Here is a 15591-nt window from a genome sequence, read left to right on the forward strand (position 1 = left end):
GGGATTTGTGCAAATACGCTCCCTGCAGCGACCTCTGTGCAGCCAGAGAAGGCTGGGCCGCGCCCCCTGCCCCCGTGGGTCCCTCCCCGGGAGCGCACGGCGCAGGTGCACACCAGAGAATGTGCAGTGACACCAAGGAATGGGTTAGAGCTACGTGCGCCGGCATCTATGGGTCTTTAAAAGCGTGATGCTTAATGGAAAAAAAAAAAAAAAAAGACTTTTGGCCAATAACACTTGTAAATTAAAATGCATGTCCACAAAGCAATAGATGCTTCAGACACACATATAAGTTGCACATCAACACAGTAACGTGACGGCTGATCATGAGTGAGTGCAGAATGGGATAAAGAAATGATAGGGGATCCCTGGGTGGCTCAGAGGTTTGGCGCCTGTCTTCAGCCCAGGGCGTGATCCTGGAGACCCGGAATCGAGTCCCACGTCGGGCTCCCTGCAGGGAGCCTGCTTCTCCCTCCGCCTGTGTCTCTGCCTCTCTCTCTCTCTGTGTCTCTCATGAATAAATAAAATCTTAAAAAAAAAAAAGAAAGGATAAAGGGGAATATGAAGATAAAAAAAGCAAGAAAGATCCTTGCAAAGATGAGAAAATAAATATGCTGAACTGAGGGGAATGAGTAATTTAGCCTCCTGTACCTGGAGCCCAAAGAAAACAAGGCGACAAAGGGAAAAAAAAAAAAAAAAAAGGTACAATGGGCTTGATAGAAGCTGGAAAAGCTACTTCCCAGCTGCAAGTTAACTGGGGTGCAGACTGTCCAACTGTTCCCCCCACTCACCCCCCACTCCTAAGGAGACATCAGGAGCTGGACAGAGAGGCAGCATGAGGGGAACCAGTGAGCATAGGGGTGGGGGGCTGCTGAGGGTCTCCCAGGGCTGGTGCCCAAATCCCAGAGGTGTGAGGGTGTGAGGGGTCTGCTGAGGGGATGTTAAGGGAAACACAGTAATCCTAGAACATAGTATATATATATATATATATATATATATATATATATATATATATATATTTTTTTTTTTTTTTAACAAAAACAGGATCCTGATAGAATGTTGTGTTCAACTTTCAACTTGAAGCAGCGTGCTGTCAACGCTTCCTGTCATATTAAGTGTTCTTCAACAACTCTCATGCTTTTATGGGGTCCAGGCCCCACCCTCCGCTGCTCAGTCCACAGCTTCCCTTTCCAGCTGGTTCCCAGGCAGGCTCTACTGATGGAGACACTGCAGAGAGCCAGATGAGAGGGTTATTTCTTTTCTTTTTTTTAAAGAGGGTTTCTAACCACCCTTCCTCCCTGCCCAGTGGCTCCAGATCCTGCATCCCCTCCCCAGCTTTTGGACTCTGTCCAGCCAGAGGGCTAGAAAGGCTTTTTTTTTTTTTTTTTTTTGCATTGCTAATCTCTGGGTTTCTTCTCCATACTCCGGCTTCTCAGCTTTTCAACACCTGTATAACCAAGCCCCAGAACTAAAATCTGACATAACTGGCTCAGATGATCTTCCTCACTGAACTCTGATGCAGGACAAGTAGACCCATTGTACAGGATGCCCCTTTTCTTTTTTTTTTATAAATCGTGTAATCATCAATACACTCAGAGCTAAATCTTGGTCTCCAACTATCTGTGTTTCCTCTGTACAAATTTCTAGAAAATTACACAAAACATGCTTTGGATGCATGTCGCCTGTCCCCCCTAAATGGTTGTACCAGCTTGTACTCCCAATAGTGTCAGAGATGTTTTCATAATCTCATTCTCAAACAGGGCCATGTCAGTGGGGGTCAGCAGGGTCTACTGAGGAAAGGATTGCCCAGGTTTGCATTTTGTTTATTGGAGAGAGGGGAGGTTAAGGAGAGAACAAAAGGCACATGCTTTTTAGATGTTCACATAAGTAGGGCTTTCTATCCTGAATGTGAATCAAATGCCTAAAGAGACCAGCTAGAGCCCCAGAGTCCCCTGCTAATGGCTCAGCTGAACTCCTTCAACAGTAGTCTACTGCACCAGCCATGCTTCTTCACTGATGCTTGAAAGCTAGAGGCTCAGGGATCCCTGGGTGGTGCAGCGGTTTGGCGCCTGCCTTTGGCCCAGGGCGCGATCCCAGAGACCCGGGATCGAATCCCACATCGGGTTCCCGGTGCATGGAGCCTGCTTCTCCCTCTGCCTGTGTCTCTGCCTCTCTCTCTCTCTCTCTGTGTGACTATCATAAATAAATAAAAATTTAAAAAAAAAAAAAGAAAGCTAGAGGCTCAAAACTGGCCTAGGAAAGGTCATCTATCTTCCAGCTTCATTGGAACCATGGTTCTGAGAAGAAAGATATCCAGGGTCAAGACCAAGTCTTGGCCACATACCTGCCAAGCAAGCACATGCAGTCAAAATCAAGATAGGCAATTATTCAGACCAGTCAGGAAGTCATAATATGCCCCACAGATGACGGTACCCTTAAAAATCCTCATGAAGCACACGTTGGCTATTTTGAAAAATGTTAAAATTTAAAAATCCTCATGAAGCACACGTTGGCTATTTTGAAAAATGTTAAAATTTATTAATAGTTAACCTCACATAGTTAATTCAACTAGTTCTTTATTATACATGACAACAACTTTACTAGACTGAGTGCTCAAAGATTTGAGATTCAACACTTCCCAGTCAAAGATTGAGATTTACTGTATTTACATCAGGCAAAGCAGCATCAGCAAGGAACTGTCACCTAACCATGGGGACACAGACATTCAAAATGCATTTTCCTTTTTGGAAACCAATGACATAACTAATAGCCATACATACAGCTCTACCTTTAAAAAAAAAAAGGTGCAATTTCACAGACAGTGCCTAATTTTCAAGTTTAAAAGTTAAAATTCATCTCTACTTCTTGGGCATTCTTTAGTGATACGCAGACTCAAACATTGTTCTCAACAAGTATGATACGTGTGCAAAGTTGGGTGCTAGTGAATCCTGTCTTTTCTTCCTCATGATCCTTGATTCCTACTCAATAGTGTTCTAGGGCCATTCCCTCTTTACCATGTAGTCGCAGTATGTGGGTGTGCATAGCTTAGGGAAGACGTGGCTTTCAGATTCAGAATGAACTGCACTCCTGAAAAGTAGAGCATAGATTTTATGCCCCCCTCCCCCCACACCCACCAACAGTTTGAAATAAATACTGTATATAAAAACAGCTCAGCGTTGAGAAGCCCTTGGACAATGCTTCTTGTAAAAACATTTACAAATAAACCAATTTTGCTAGGAGGGCACAAATCTACCAAAGGTGTTGTTCCTGAGGTTTTGTTTGATTGCTTCATTGTTTGGTTTAGGTTTGCTATTAATAATAGTTAGACGGAATTTTCTTTAAATGTTTTTGGCGGCTTCCTTTATCTTCTTAGATAGCTTAAAAATACTACTGGCTGTCCTAATGACAATTCTTAAGCAGTGAGTCTGTCTGAAAGGATTCCTGTTTGCTTTGGTTAAGAGCCCATGTAATATTACCCCAGGAAGGTCTAGACAGAGCAGCTAGTTGCTGTGGTCTCTGTGATCTGTAGACTCAGCTTCCCTCACTGCCTCCTGCCTTCCACATTTCCCAGTCTGCAGGCTAAAAAGGAGCTGGGAAGGAGCTACTTGGCCATTCACTCACCCTGAAGAGGCTTCCCTTCTCTTCCTGCAGGCGAATGAGGTATTTCTAGTAACCTATCAGTATCTTCACCTTCCATCCTGTAACTACGTTCATGGACTACAGAGGCCAAGTCTGAAAAGACCCTGTGTATTTATATACAGAACAAATTGACATATAAATATATTACATACAACCAATCATTACATACAGTGTCAAAATAAAGGAGCAGATGGACTTCATGAACTAAGTAAATTTCAAACATAAATTAAAATGAAAATAGAATTGTTTCCACTTCTGCAGGAAAATTTTAAAAACAGACCAAAAAAGTCTCCCCTGCCCCAAAGGTCCATTGCTTATGGGTGACTCCAGAACCCACAAGGAGATATGACATGCTCTCCAACAGGATTATCAACTCATGGCCTTGGTTTTGCTTTCTCAGATTCAGGATGCTTTCATTCCAGGAAGAGCATTCACTGGAACCCACCAGGCTTGTAAATGAGGTTAAAAAGGGACTGCCACCTCGCCATCCATGGATTTCCCTCCATTGCTGCCTCTATGCTTCCCTCTTCCCCCCAACACCATTTCTGCCTATGGGAGAATCAGGATCAAGCTAACTTGATCTCCAGAGGGATCTCAGAGGAGAAACAATAGCAGCCCCCGCATGCTGGGCGATGCTCTTCACTTAGAAATAAATATCATGTTCAAGGTCCATGGTGAAGCAACCATATCTTTTCATTAGTGTCCCCATCCTGTAGGATGAGACAGGGACATGGAATTTGGTCAGGGGGATTACTAGAGGTTAAAATTTGTCTGAAGTTTTAAAAGAACTGGTAGGAATAGTTGTGACAAATATGAACAAGTCCTTACTTCAAAACATATTTATCTCAAGAGGCCAAGGCTTGGGGATTGAACTCAAAGTGGGTATCCACAGACAGCACACCCAGTCCCACGGGCTCCTCTCTGCCGAGGAAAAGCTGAGGGGCCTGTCTCTGACACAGGGGATGACATCTTATAATTTAAAGTGGGGGAGAGGGGGAACCAGAGGAAGTCCCTTCTGATTTCTGGGACTCTATCGCTGTCCAGCCTCGCGGATGCGGCAGGCCACGGCGGTGATGAGAGCGGCCCCCTTCCCGCTGCCGTCCTCTGACTCGAGAAAGCTCACGTCACATTTCGGAGCCAGGTCCTTCACTGTCTCATGCATGATTTTGGCAAAGCTGCAAATGTTGGGTAGAAGACACAGGAAAAAAAAAAAAGAAGCACCTTAGTCATGATTGATTTGTGTCCTCCGAGGTGAGATCCTAGAAAGTGATGCTGGAACCCCAGGAACTACTAAGATAAGCAAAAGGATGACAGCTACCATGTATGAAACACTGTGTATTGCATATCAGAAAACCAAGGCTTCGAGTGGCTAGCAACATGCCCAAATTCTATGTCACAGCAGGCAAATGGGGAGCCGAGAGCCACTGTGAGGCAACTGAGATTTTGGAAATTGTGCTTTTTTTTTTTTTTAAATTTATTTATTCATGAGAGATACAGAGAGAGAGAGAGAGAGAGAGAGGCAGAGACACAGGCAGAGGGAGAAGCAGGCTCCACACAGGGAGCCCGACCCCGGACTTGATACCAGGTCTCCAGGATCACGCCCTAGGCTGAAGGCAGCGCTAAACCACTGAGCTACCCGGTCTGCCCAGGAAATTGTGTTCTTAAAACTCATCAGTGGGAAGAAAGATTCAAGAGTCATGGGCACCTCAGGAAGGAAGACCAAGCCCCATGCATGAGATATTTTATTTCCCAGGGGTAGGGATTCACATTAGACCCACATCTAATCCAAGATGCCATTAAAGGACCAGGCTCGGGGTTGTTGCCTGCACATTGTGGTGATCACAGCCTTTCAGTGTGGGACTAGGGAAAGAGATAGTCACCACTTTCCCCAACCGAGCAAGGGCAGGAAGCCCTCATCATCTACGAAACAAGTCTCAGTGCCAGTGCCTTAACTTCTATGTCCCTCTCAGCTCTCAATTCAGACCAAGATTCCCACTTATGAGACATTAATCATTAATGGACTTGGAACTTCAAGATTCTCTTTTTACTTTGTAGCCCTGGGCAAATCTCTCAACTCCTTGGAACAGTCATGGTGAGAGCCGCCAACATTTCAAAAGAGGAGTCTCTCTATCTTCACTCTGTCCCACCTACTGTCCAGACTAGGATGTATCAGCTCTATTCTTCTTAACTTTGAGCTGAGAAGCTTCTAGGGGAAAGGGATTGGGGTACTTCCCAACTTCAAAATGATTTATCCAAAACATATGCAAATAAGTGAAGAAGGGACAGGAACAATGGTTGATGAGAGGAGAGAAGAAGAGAGCTGGAGAGACAGGGAAAAGTATTGAAAGAAAAGGGAATTCAACACTTCCACTCTGGTGGGAGTTCGAGGGACATGTTTCCTATGAAAGAGTCAGACAGTAGGTAGATACACTTGCAGCTTTGTGAGCAACCACTCTGCCATTATAGAGTGAAAGCAACCAGAGGCAACACTTATGTCACGTGTGGGCACAGCTGCATTCCAATAAAACTTTATTTATAAAAACAGTCGTGGCTGCAGTCGGCCAGCCCCCACTCCAGACTGCAGAAAATACCTCACTCCAGGGTTCCAGCATCCGTTTCCTAGAATGTTCACAGGAGCACTGTTTGTAGCAGACAAAAATCTAGAAATAACCCAATATCAACTAGCAGTACAAGAAACTATAGTAGACTCATTCAAAGGTATGCTACCCAGCCCTGAAAATTAATGACCTATACCCACATACTTCAGTGTGGATGCATCTCAAAATTATAAATGCTGTGTAGGAAAAGCCAGTCATGAAAGGAGAGATGTAGAGAGAGAGATACATGGCAGAGGAAGCAAGGGACTAAGTCACCAGAGTACCTTCCCCTGGCAGAGGGACAGGGGTGTAACCCTGAGTCCTCCAAGCTGGGTGGTAAAACACAAGCCTACTTCTGGTTATTAACCTTTAAACTAAAGTGTATGTGTTATAGACACGCATTTTAGATGCTGGGTGGTTTGCTAGAAAATAAAAAAGGGGGAGAAAGAGAAGGGAATGCAAGGAAAGAAGAGATGGGGAAAGAAAAGCCAGACGGGGCGAGTGGAGGTCAGGCACTCACTGAGGATGGAGCTTGTAGAGGGTCCCATCCACGCCCACTGTCACTTTGAGGGTGTCCAGCCCACGGTTTTCTCGTATTTTGTCCACCACGGCGGCCATGCCTGCACCACAGAGCTGGGCTGCCCGCCGTGCCACCACAGTGCACACCTCTTTGACAATGATGCTGTCGTCACAGGTGCTCTCGAGCCCCAGGTGGTGCAGGATGGCACGGACCTGCAGCAGGGCCAGGCAGTCACTGTGGAGTGGGGGTGGAGGGAGACAGCAAGGGGTCAGTCACATACACCAGGGGCCTGGCCAGGCGGCAGCCCCCAAAACACAGCTCCTATGTTTGAAGCAGTCTAGGAACCCGTGCCCATACCACTGGGCCACACAGAGCCCCTCCTAAGTGTGACAGGAGCACAAAGAAACAGCTCCTATGTCCACTTGGCCTGGGCAAGGCAGGGCACTGCTACCATACAACTGGTACTTAAGAAAAAAACAGGAAATTCACTGTCTAGTTTTGCACTCATTTGGAAAGAGTAAAGACAGTGATAATGCCTGTGGTTGGCCTTTTCGGCTGCAAAGCTCTCTCATACCCATTTCGTTTTTGTTCACGGGTCAACAGGACCAGCATAGACCTCTGTTCTATCTCCACTCCCCCACCCGGGGTGGTCTCATAGTTACTCATGTGCTCTTTATGAAATAAATGTAAATCAAATTTTAAGAAGAAAATGAATTTATTCTATCAAGGGAACTGTTTTAGAACTCCAGAATCAGCTTCCTGCACACAAACGGACATGCAAACTCAAACATATTCTTTTTATTCACTGATACAGATGCCCTAGCCGCCACCCCCCCCCCCACCCTCCGCCCCACTCAGGCTGGTCATCCAGTTCCTGGTTTTCCATACACCTGAGAGTAATGCACAGCATTAATTTTTAAAGGGCTCTGAAATTCACTGTTCTCATTTGGAACAGGCTTTGCTGCCGTTAGACTGGAAGAGGGAGGTACTGCTTTAATGAGCTGCCACATGGCCTGATTTCTGATTGCCTGACGTGCCAACCTTTACTCAATCCTGCTCGTCTTATCGCCATGGCAGCAGTTAAGAAGCGCCCTCCTGCCAGGCGCAAGTGCTTTAATAGACTATATCCTCTGTGTGTTCCAATTTATATCGTAGAAGCAAGTTTCTTCCTAACTTAGATGGTTGACCTAAAACCCAACGATATTACTTTGCATGGGCTCCTGTCAGTTCAGCAGGATTTTCCATGCTTAAAATGCCAACTATCCATAAGTTACTTTAAACAGTATAGATATGAATGTCTCTGCTACCAAACTGACCAGTAGATAAGCCATGCCCTAATCTTACTTGAGCTATGGAAATCCTTTCAGCTTGTCTGTCCATGAGAGGGAGAACACAGTCCCACCCTACCCCGGGCCCAAATTCTCACCTCTCAATCTGAGACAGAAACTTGGTTTCAAAGATTCCTCTTGTCTTGAGCCGCTCAGAGATGCGGCCACGGAAAGAGCAGCCCACGCTTGGTGAAATCGATGAGGATGTTCCGGACAATCTCACCCAGGTACATTCCACTGATCATTTTCTCGAATCTGCAATGCAGGTGATGTTCATGGAGGTTACATAGGAAGGTGAGATGCCCAGAGAGTTAGCAAGTAGAGGGCATGCAGATTCCCACCAAGGAAGGAAGTCCCACTTGATTCACTTGGGCAGGATTCCTGGTATCCATACACACTGACCCACAGCCTTCTTGAAACTGACAACAGCACCTGCCTGAGGCCCATGGGGTTCCCTGGGATCATCCCCATCTCCTGGGCTCAGCACCTTCCAATGCTTCCTCCCAGCTCCTTGAGCAGGAAAACATACCCAAAGCCCTCCTCCAAGAAAAGGGCAGGATGCTGAGTCTTAATCGTGAACTTCCCGAGGTATTCTGTCTGCATGCTCTTTCCAAACCATGACATCACGATCACCCAAGTAACTAGAGCCAACTGGAGATTCCCTGTCTTGTCCACTAGAATTGAATGGGACTACTCAATGGCTTGAGGATCTTCTGGCCCTGCATAGTGCTTTTTAAAAAGTTGAGACCCCCAGTTTCAACCAAGATCCCCATCACCACTCCATCTTGTCTCACCCTTTGTTTCATTAATGACACCTGTCTGGCCCCTATAAGCATTTTAGTCTGTGACCTCTACTTTCAACAAAAGTATATTCTGCAGAACTATGGCCCTTGATTAATCCAGTTAGGAAACACTATACACACCTTCCCAGTGGGAAGTGTGCTGGATCTTATACTATCATCCCACAGCTCAGATCCCCTCTCTGCCAGGCTGGGGCTGGCCCTTGTCCAGTCCTGACAATACAGAGAGCTACATACCGCATGGATGGAGGAGGAGGAAGAGACACAGTCCTGTCTGCTTCCTGTGCCTCTCTCTGCCACACCAGCTTCTTTATCCTACTTCAGCAGATGGCTGTTTTCCCTCACCATCCCAGACCTAGGTTTTAACCCCCTCTCTCCTGTTCTCACAGGCAGGGGTGGGGAGGCTGCTTCTAGCATTTCCTTGTTCTGTGTTCCTCAGTGTCCCCCTTTCATGTCTTTTTGTCCCTCTAAAACCTATGTGACCAATTCCCTATAGGAAATGCTCCTCCCAACTGAGCTTTGAAAGTGTCACAGTCCAGCAAGGAGAACTTTCCAGATATATTTGACAAGAAACTTTCTAAGAAAACTTCCTCTCTTGGGAATGCTGGGATCCCAGTGTCCTGGGATTTGCTGCTGTAGACGATCTGATCACTTGTGGCCATAGTTTCAGGGTACCCATACCAGGACCCACATGCACCAGGGGTGCCTACCTCTGTTTGCCGGGGTTAAGGGAGAGCTCATCCACAGCCACATCAAACTCTGTGCGGATGTCGTCAAGGCATCCATTGTCCCCGAAGGCCCCCCATTCCATGTTGACACACATCCGACCCTCTTCCCCCTCCACCAGCTCCACGTTCCGCATCTCCTCCATGTAGCAGGCATTGCTGCCCGTGCCTGCCAAACACAGACACATCAGCATCTCGTTCAATACCATCCTCCCCTCACCCGAGGCTGGGGGTCGCCGCCCAGGAATGACAGCCGGGTCCTTACCAACAATGAGGCCGACTTCACAGTGAGGGTCTTCATAGCCACAGGTCATCATAGTCCCAACTGTGTCGTTCACCACAGCAACCACGTCCAGGTCAAACTCCTGACAGGGTAAAATCAGATCCCCAGTCCACACCAATGAACCACATTTTCCTTCAGACACTTGTGCAAGGGAGATTCCTATGTATATGAAGTGTATTTTATACAGCAGAGCTGATTCTCTTTTCATTCAGGTCTCTACTCAAATGTCACCTCCTCAGAGACCTCCCCTGTTTGTGCTATTTGAGGGTGCCCTTCCCTAGCCCACTCACCCTGTCCTCACCCAACTTCATTTTTCTTTCACAGCCCTAGAGCACCTGACATAGGCTCATGGGTTTGTTTACAGCACAAGAGTTTGTTGTGCTCACTGCTGAATCCCCAGTGCCAAGAGCAGGGTGGGCTTGACACATGGGGGACACTCAGTCATCACTGAAGGATCACATTAATTCTTCCCCGAACCCACTGCCCTCCTTTCAGCACTCAGGTCACTACCATAGGCCATGCCTCCCCCACCTCTCGCCGGTGGATGGCTTCCTTCAGCAGAGTGACCACATCCTCTCCCTCGCAGCCTGATGCCTTGAAGCCTTTAGTCCACTTGAGGAGGATGCTCTAAAAATCAAGAGCACAGATGAGGGTGTCAGAAGAGGGTTCCTGTGTGATTCCTACAGCCTGGCCAGGCTTCCTATTCCCACCCTCCCCAGGTCATACGGGGCCCCTTTCATAACCAACCATCTCTCCTACACATGACTGAGCACCTACTATGCATGCGTTCTATCATTTAATCCTCACAGCAAACTGGTGAAATGGTTATCGTTACCAGGCCCATTTTCTTGGTACCTGCAGCTCTGGAGTAACCCTGCCCAGGGCCAGAAGCTTGAAGGGAGAGGAGCAGGACCCCCAGCCTCACCGACTGCATGGGCCCCAAAACACCACACAAGCACTCCTGCCAGGGAGCGAAGTTCTATTACATGTGTTTCTTTCACTGGTAAAAGCAGTTTGCTCTGTCCTGTTCTATATTTACATCAGAAGTCAGAGTCTGTCTCTTAATTGTCAAATTTCAGTAGGGCATGAACAAGTGCCCTGACCATAGTTGGGTGACAGCTGGGCTTCATACCACCCCTATGAGGGAAGCACTCTAGGCTCCTCAGAGCACCCCCATGAGCCACTGTTTTTAATGTGGCCATCTGTCATGTCACAGGGGAACAGAGAGACATGGTGGTTTTACATGTGGGAGAACTGCTTCGTGTCTTGTCCTGACTCCCTCTTTGCAGTTGTAGCCCATCAGGAGACAAGCATTAGGGACTCCTGAGCCCCATCCTGCAAGGCCAGACAGAATCCACACATGGCTGTATGCTCACTATCCACCCACCAGCATGGTTCCCCAGGCCTTGCTCGGCATTTTATGGCCCAGCAAGGGATCACAAGCCACAAGTCAACCTGGATGCATCACACTGTGTTCAGATCCCAGGAGATTTGGAAAAACAAGATATAATCTAAGCCAGTGTCCTGCTTTACATACTTATATCCTAACAACTGTGTGCTCACCTCCACCTAACTCTCTTGCCTACAAATTAGCTTCACATCTCTAATGAAATTTTCTATTTGGCACTCTCAAGTTTACAGAATGACCAAATAACATTATTCCAGGTGGTCCTTAATAATGAGATGTGGAAAGGTGCCTGAAGCTGGGGAGACTTGCCCCAGGCCACCAGGTGGTCAAGGCAGCTTTAGGTCTCTGGGCCTCAGCACCTGCTGATTTTCCACTCAACAGGATGATCTTACCAGAGCAGAACCCGGTTTACAGACAGACCAATGACAGAGAGAAGAACTCAGCTTCTACTTTATTTGCTATTAATTTTTACAATGCTAGACTATTCACGTGCTCCCTAGAGAAACTTAGAACATACAGAATGAAATCTAATACAATGATCTGGAGTCTTATAATTCAGATAAAACAGTGAACATGTTCTTGAGCCACCTGATAAATACATAAAGATATATACATGTTGGCATGAAAAGTAAGGTGTGTCTATTTAAGAATATTTCAGTATGAAAAGCCTGGAAGCATATATACTGGAGTACTATGTTCTCATCTTATGAATTATAATTTTTACAGGCTTCTATATTGTAGAGACTATCTTTTTCTTAAAAAATTTGTTAGTCTTACCATTAAGTTTTTTTTTCCCATATCATTGCAATTTCTTCCAAAAAAACTAGTTACTGCTAAGAGGCAGTGCATGGCTCAGAATTTGTTAACTATTTCCCAACTGTTGAATAATTGGATTTGTTCCTAATGCTTTCATTATAACATGCAATGTTTCATTAAGTATCACAAATATTTATCTTCATGTTCCCTTCGGTAAACTGATGCAAATGGAGAAGGCTTTGAAAACCCAATGCATCGACACTGAGAACCATAATGTTTCGAGACAAAGAAATGAGAAATGCTGGGGAGAGGGAATCAGAGGAAGGTGGTCAAAGGTACAAGCTTCCAGTGATAAGGGAAATGCTCAGGATGGAATGAACAGAGCAAACACTGCTATACAGCATATTTGAAAATTGTGAAAGAGTAGATCCTAAGAATTCTCATTACAAGGAAAAAAACTTTTTTAGCTCTTTTTCTTGTTTTTTATCTATATGAGATGACAGATTTTTTTTTGAGAGAGAGATGACAGATGTTAACTAAACTTACTGTGATGATCATTTCACAAAAGATGTAAGTTAAATCATCGTGCTGTTATCCTTAAACTTACATGGTGTTCATGTTACCATCTCAATAAAACTGGCAAAACAGAAAAGCAAAGAGTAACACTGCCCTATTAACACCGGACAAATGGTGAGACAGATGTTGGGAAATATTGGATTAGGCAAGGGTTTTGATTGTAGGACATCCCAAAACCTCCACTAGACTGGCGCATATGATGAATTTAACTCAGAGGGGAGTAGGAGGAAGCACTTACTAAACTCAGCTGAGCAACATCAAGGCTGCTATTCCAGGATCCTGTGGCAAATGCTGGCCTCTCTTCCCCACTGAACCAAGCTCCCTGTACCTGAGATGTTTCCCACTTCTGTGCTCTCCTCCACACTGCCAGGCCTGTCTGCCCTTCTTTCCCATCCACTCATTCTTCACACTTGGATGACGATCCAAGTCTTCTTCCCAGGTATGCGCTTAGGTTAAAGTCATACTGTGCAGCCTCCGGGCTCCTGTACCTGATGGGTGCCCTGTTCCCAACAGCAGCTCATGCCTTCCTGAGCATGCTCACTTTACATCAGCACAGTCTGTGTGTGAGCCCCTAAAGCAGGAACCATGCCTTGTGTACCCTGGCCACTTTGTCCACCGCATACGGTCCATTCGTAAACAGGCAGGTAAGCATCTAGAGAACCAACTGACACAGAGAGACAACTGCTTGGGCAATAGTATCCTAACAACCAATATGCTGACTGTCAACCCACAACAAACCCAGGCCTGGTACTCAGCTCTCTTACATTCCCAATACACCATGTCCAGAATATCTGAGCACACCAGCTCTTCATTCACAGAAGGCAAGTTGAAAAGGAATGAAAAGGGAAGCAAGGACAAGAACTAGGGCATCTAAACAACAGGAGATGAATGAAAACGTCCCACAGGAGCTGGTGGGTACCATTGAGAACAGGGGCTCAGATATAGGAAATCAGAATTCAAATCTTAGCTTGGCCACTCTTAAGCCTTCTGATCTGGTGCAAGATACTTGACATCTCTTTTGTTTTCCTTTCTGCAAAATGGGCATATAAACACCTACCTTATATAACTGCTGTGAGGGTTAAATGAGATAACACATAGGAGGAAGCCTAGCGCAGTGCTTGGCATAAAGTGCTGCAAAAATGTTCACTGTTGTTTATATTTTGATTAGCATCATCGTCATCATCCCAACCATCGTGACCTACTTAACCTCCACTAGCTCCAACTGAACCATTCCTTTCAACAGGCCCCTTGTCACCTCTGCTTACTCATGCCCTTCTTCCCTCCTTTCAACTCAACTTTCTCCCCTGTTACAAACTCTGGCTGGGGTAGATCAACAAAGCCCACAGGCAAGCCCTCTGAGAAGACTCCATTACCTCATCCAGGCTGTTCTGCTGGCAGGGGAAGGAGAAGGTGAAACCCAGAGGCAGGGACACGCCTTTCATGCCCATGTACTCAAGGAAGTCGGCGATGCACTGGACAATATGGTCAAAGAGCTGCGGGGAAAAGTCAGGCTCTGAGGAAGAGGCCCTGCCCACGAGCTCGGGAGGTTCCACTCAAGAGAAATGCAAGCTCGGGCACAAACCTGAGTGAAGACCAGGCCAGGGCCCCAGCCCACCTAGCCCTCCTTGGGACATTGGGTGAGCAGAGAAAGCATTGCCCTCCTGGGCGAGAAGCAGGTATCTACTGGGGTCCCCTCCCAGAGGTGCCACCTTGCCTCACCTCATCCCCAGTGCCATGCATGACCTCCTGCGGGATAGAGTAGATCTTGTTGTGCATCTCCACGCCGCGTCGCTTTCCATTCTTCACACGCACCAGCAGGACCCGGAAATTGGTACCTCCAAGGTCCAAGGCCAGGAAGTCACCTTTCTCTAAAAAAGAAACCCAGGAAGATGATGTGCTGCAGCAGCGCCATGTCACCACTGCAGAGTGACAGTCGCAAGCACTTTCCCCTAACAGGCACCTCCTCTGTGTGCCTCAATGGACTGTGTGCTCCATTTAACAGGAAAGAAAATAAGATCCTCGGGACCAGGGCCTTGCTGTCTCCTTACTGGTCCTCAAATGAGTTCAGATGGCCCCAGAAGCCACAAGGAGGTCTGCGGGACTCTAGAAATTGTGATACATGATACAGTACACTCAGAAAATCTAGGGGCACCTGGGTGGCTCAGTCGATTAAGCGTCTGCCTTTGGCTCATGATACCAGGGTCCTAGGATGGAGCCCCACAGTGTCGGGCTCCCTACTCAGGGAGGAGCCTGCTTCTCCTTCCTCCTCTGCCCTTTTCCCTGCTCATGCTCCCTTACATGTGCTGTCTCTCTGTCAAATAAATAAACAAAATCTATTTAAAAAAGAATTCTAAACATGTCATTCATGCTCAAAGGCCACCTTATCCTATCTTCTAGAATAGAGAAGAAATAACAGAGTTCAACTTTTTAAGGGAAATCTTTTTACATGAAAAAACCCTCCTTTGTTGGGCAATCCTAATGTGCTACGTGCCTCAGAAACACCCTTCATACAACCCTCAGGCAGCCCTGAGGAGGACACATGGCTTTTCCCCCTGGTGGAGGAGGCAGACCTGGCTGAGCTAGGTTGAGTCACTCACTCAGGCCCACAGGCCAGAAGCCGGAAGAGAAGGGACCAAGGCCCAGTCCCTACCTCTGGCACCCGTACCAATGTGTGACACTGGCCTGCTCAATGTTAGTTTTCTCTGAATTGGGAAAAGATCACCATGTCTCAATTTGCAAGATCCAGACCATGGGTCAGCAATCTGGGTCTATAAAGGGTTGGGCAGTAAACATTTTAAGTCTTGTGAGTCACAATCCCTGCTGCAACCATACAACTCTGTCACAGTAGTGCAAAGCAGCCATAAACAAACAATACGTAGACAATTGGGCATGCTGTGTATTGGTAAGACTTTATTTAAAAAATTAAGTAGTGGGCCAGACTTAGCTCATGGGCCTTAGGTAT

At 46.5% G+C, this 15591-nt stretch overlaps 1 protein-coding gene across 1 annotated transcript in view; it reads right to left on the reverse strand.

The window, feature by feature from the left end:
- Positions 1-2511: 2511 nt before the first annotated feature.
- Positions 2512-15591, reverse strand: part of HK2 (hexokinase 2) — a 61792-nt gene continuing 48712 nt past the window's right edge. The window contains 9 exon segments of the mRNA XM_038561644.1: positions 2512-4811; positions 6754-6987; positions 8180-8253; positions 8255-8336; positions 9592-9775; positions 9872-9971; positions 10421-10516; positions 14003-14122; positions 14349-14497. Of these exon segments, the coding sequence (XP_038417572.1) occupies positions 4667-4811; positions 6754-6987; positions 8180-8253; positions 8255-8336; positions 9592-9775; positions 9872-9971; positions 10421-10516; positions 14003-14122; positions 14349-14497 (1184 nt within the window). The 3' untranslated portion in view covers positions 2512-4666.

This window comes from Canis lupus, chromosome 17, assembly GCF_011100685.1.
Source record: "Canis lupus familiaris isolate Mischka breed German Shepherd chromosome 17, alternate assembly UU_Cfam_GSD_1.0, whole genome shotgun sequence".
Lineage (NCBI taxonomy): Eukaryota > Metazoa > Chordata > Mammalia > Carnivora > Canidae > Canis > Canis lupus.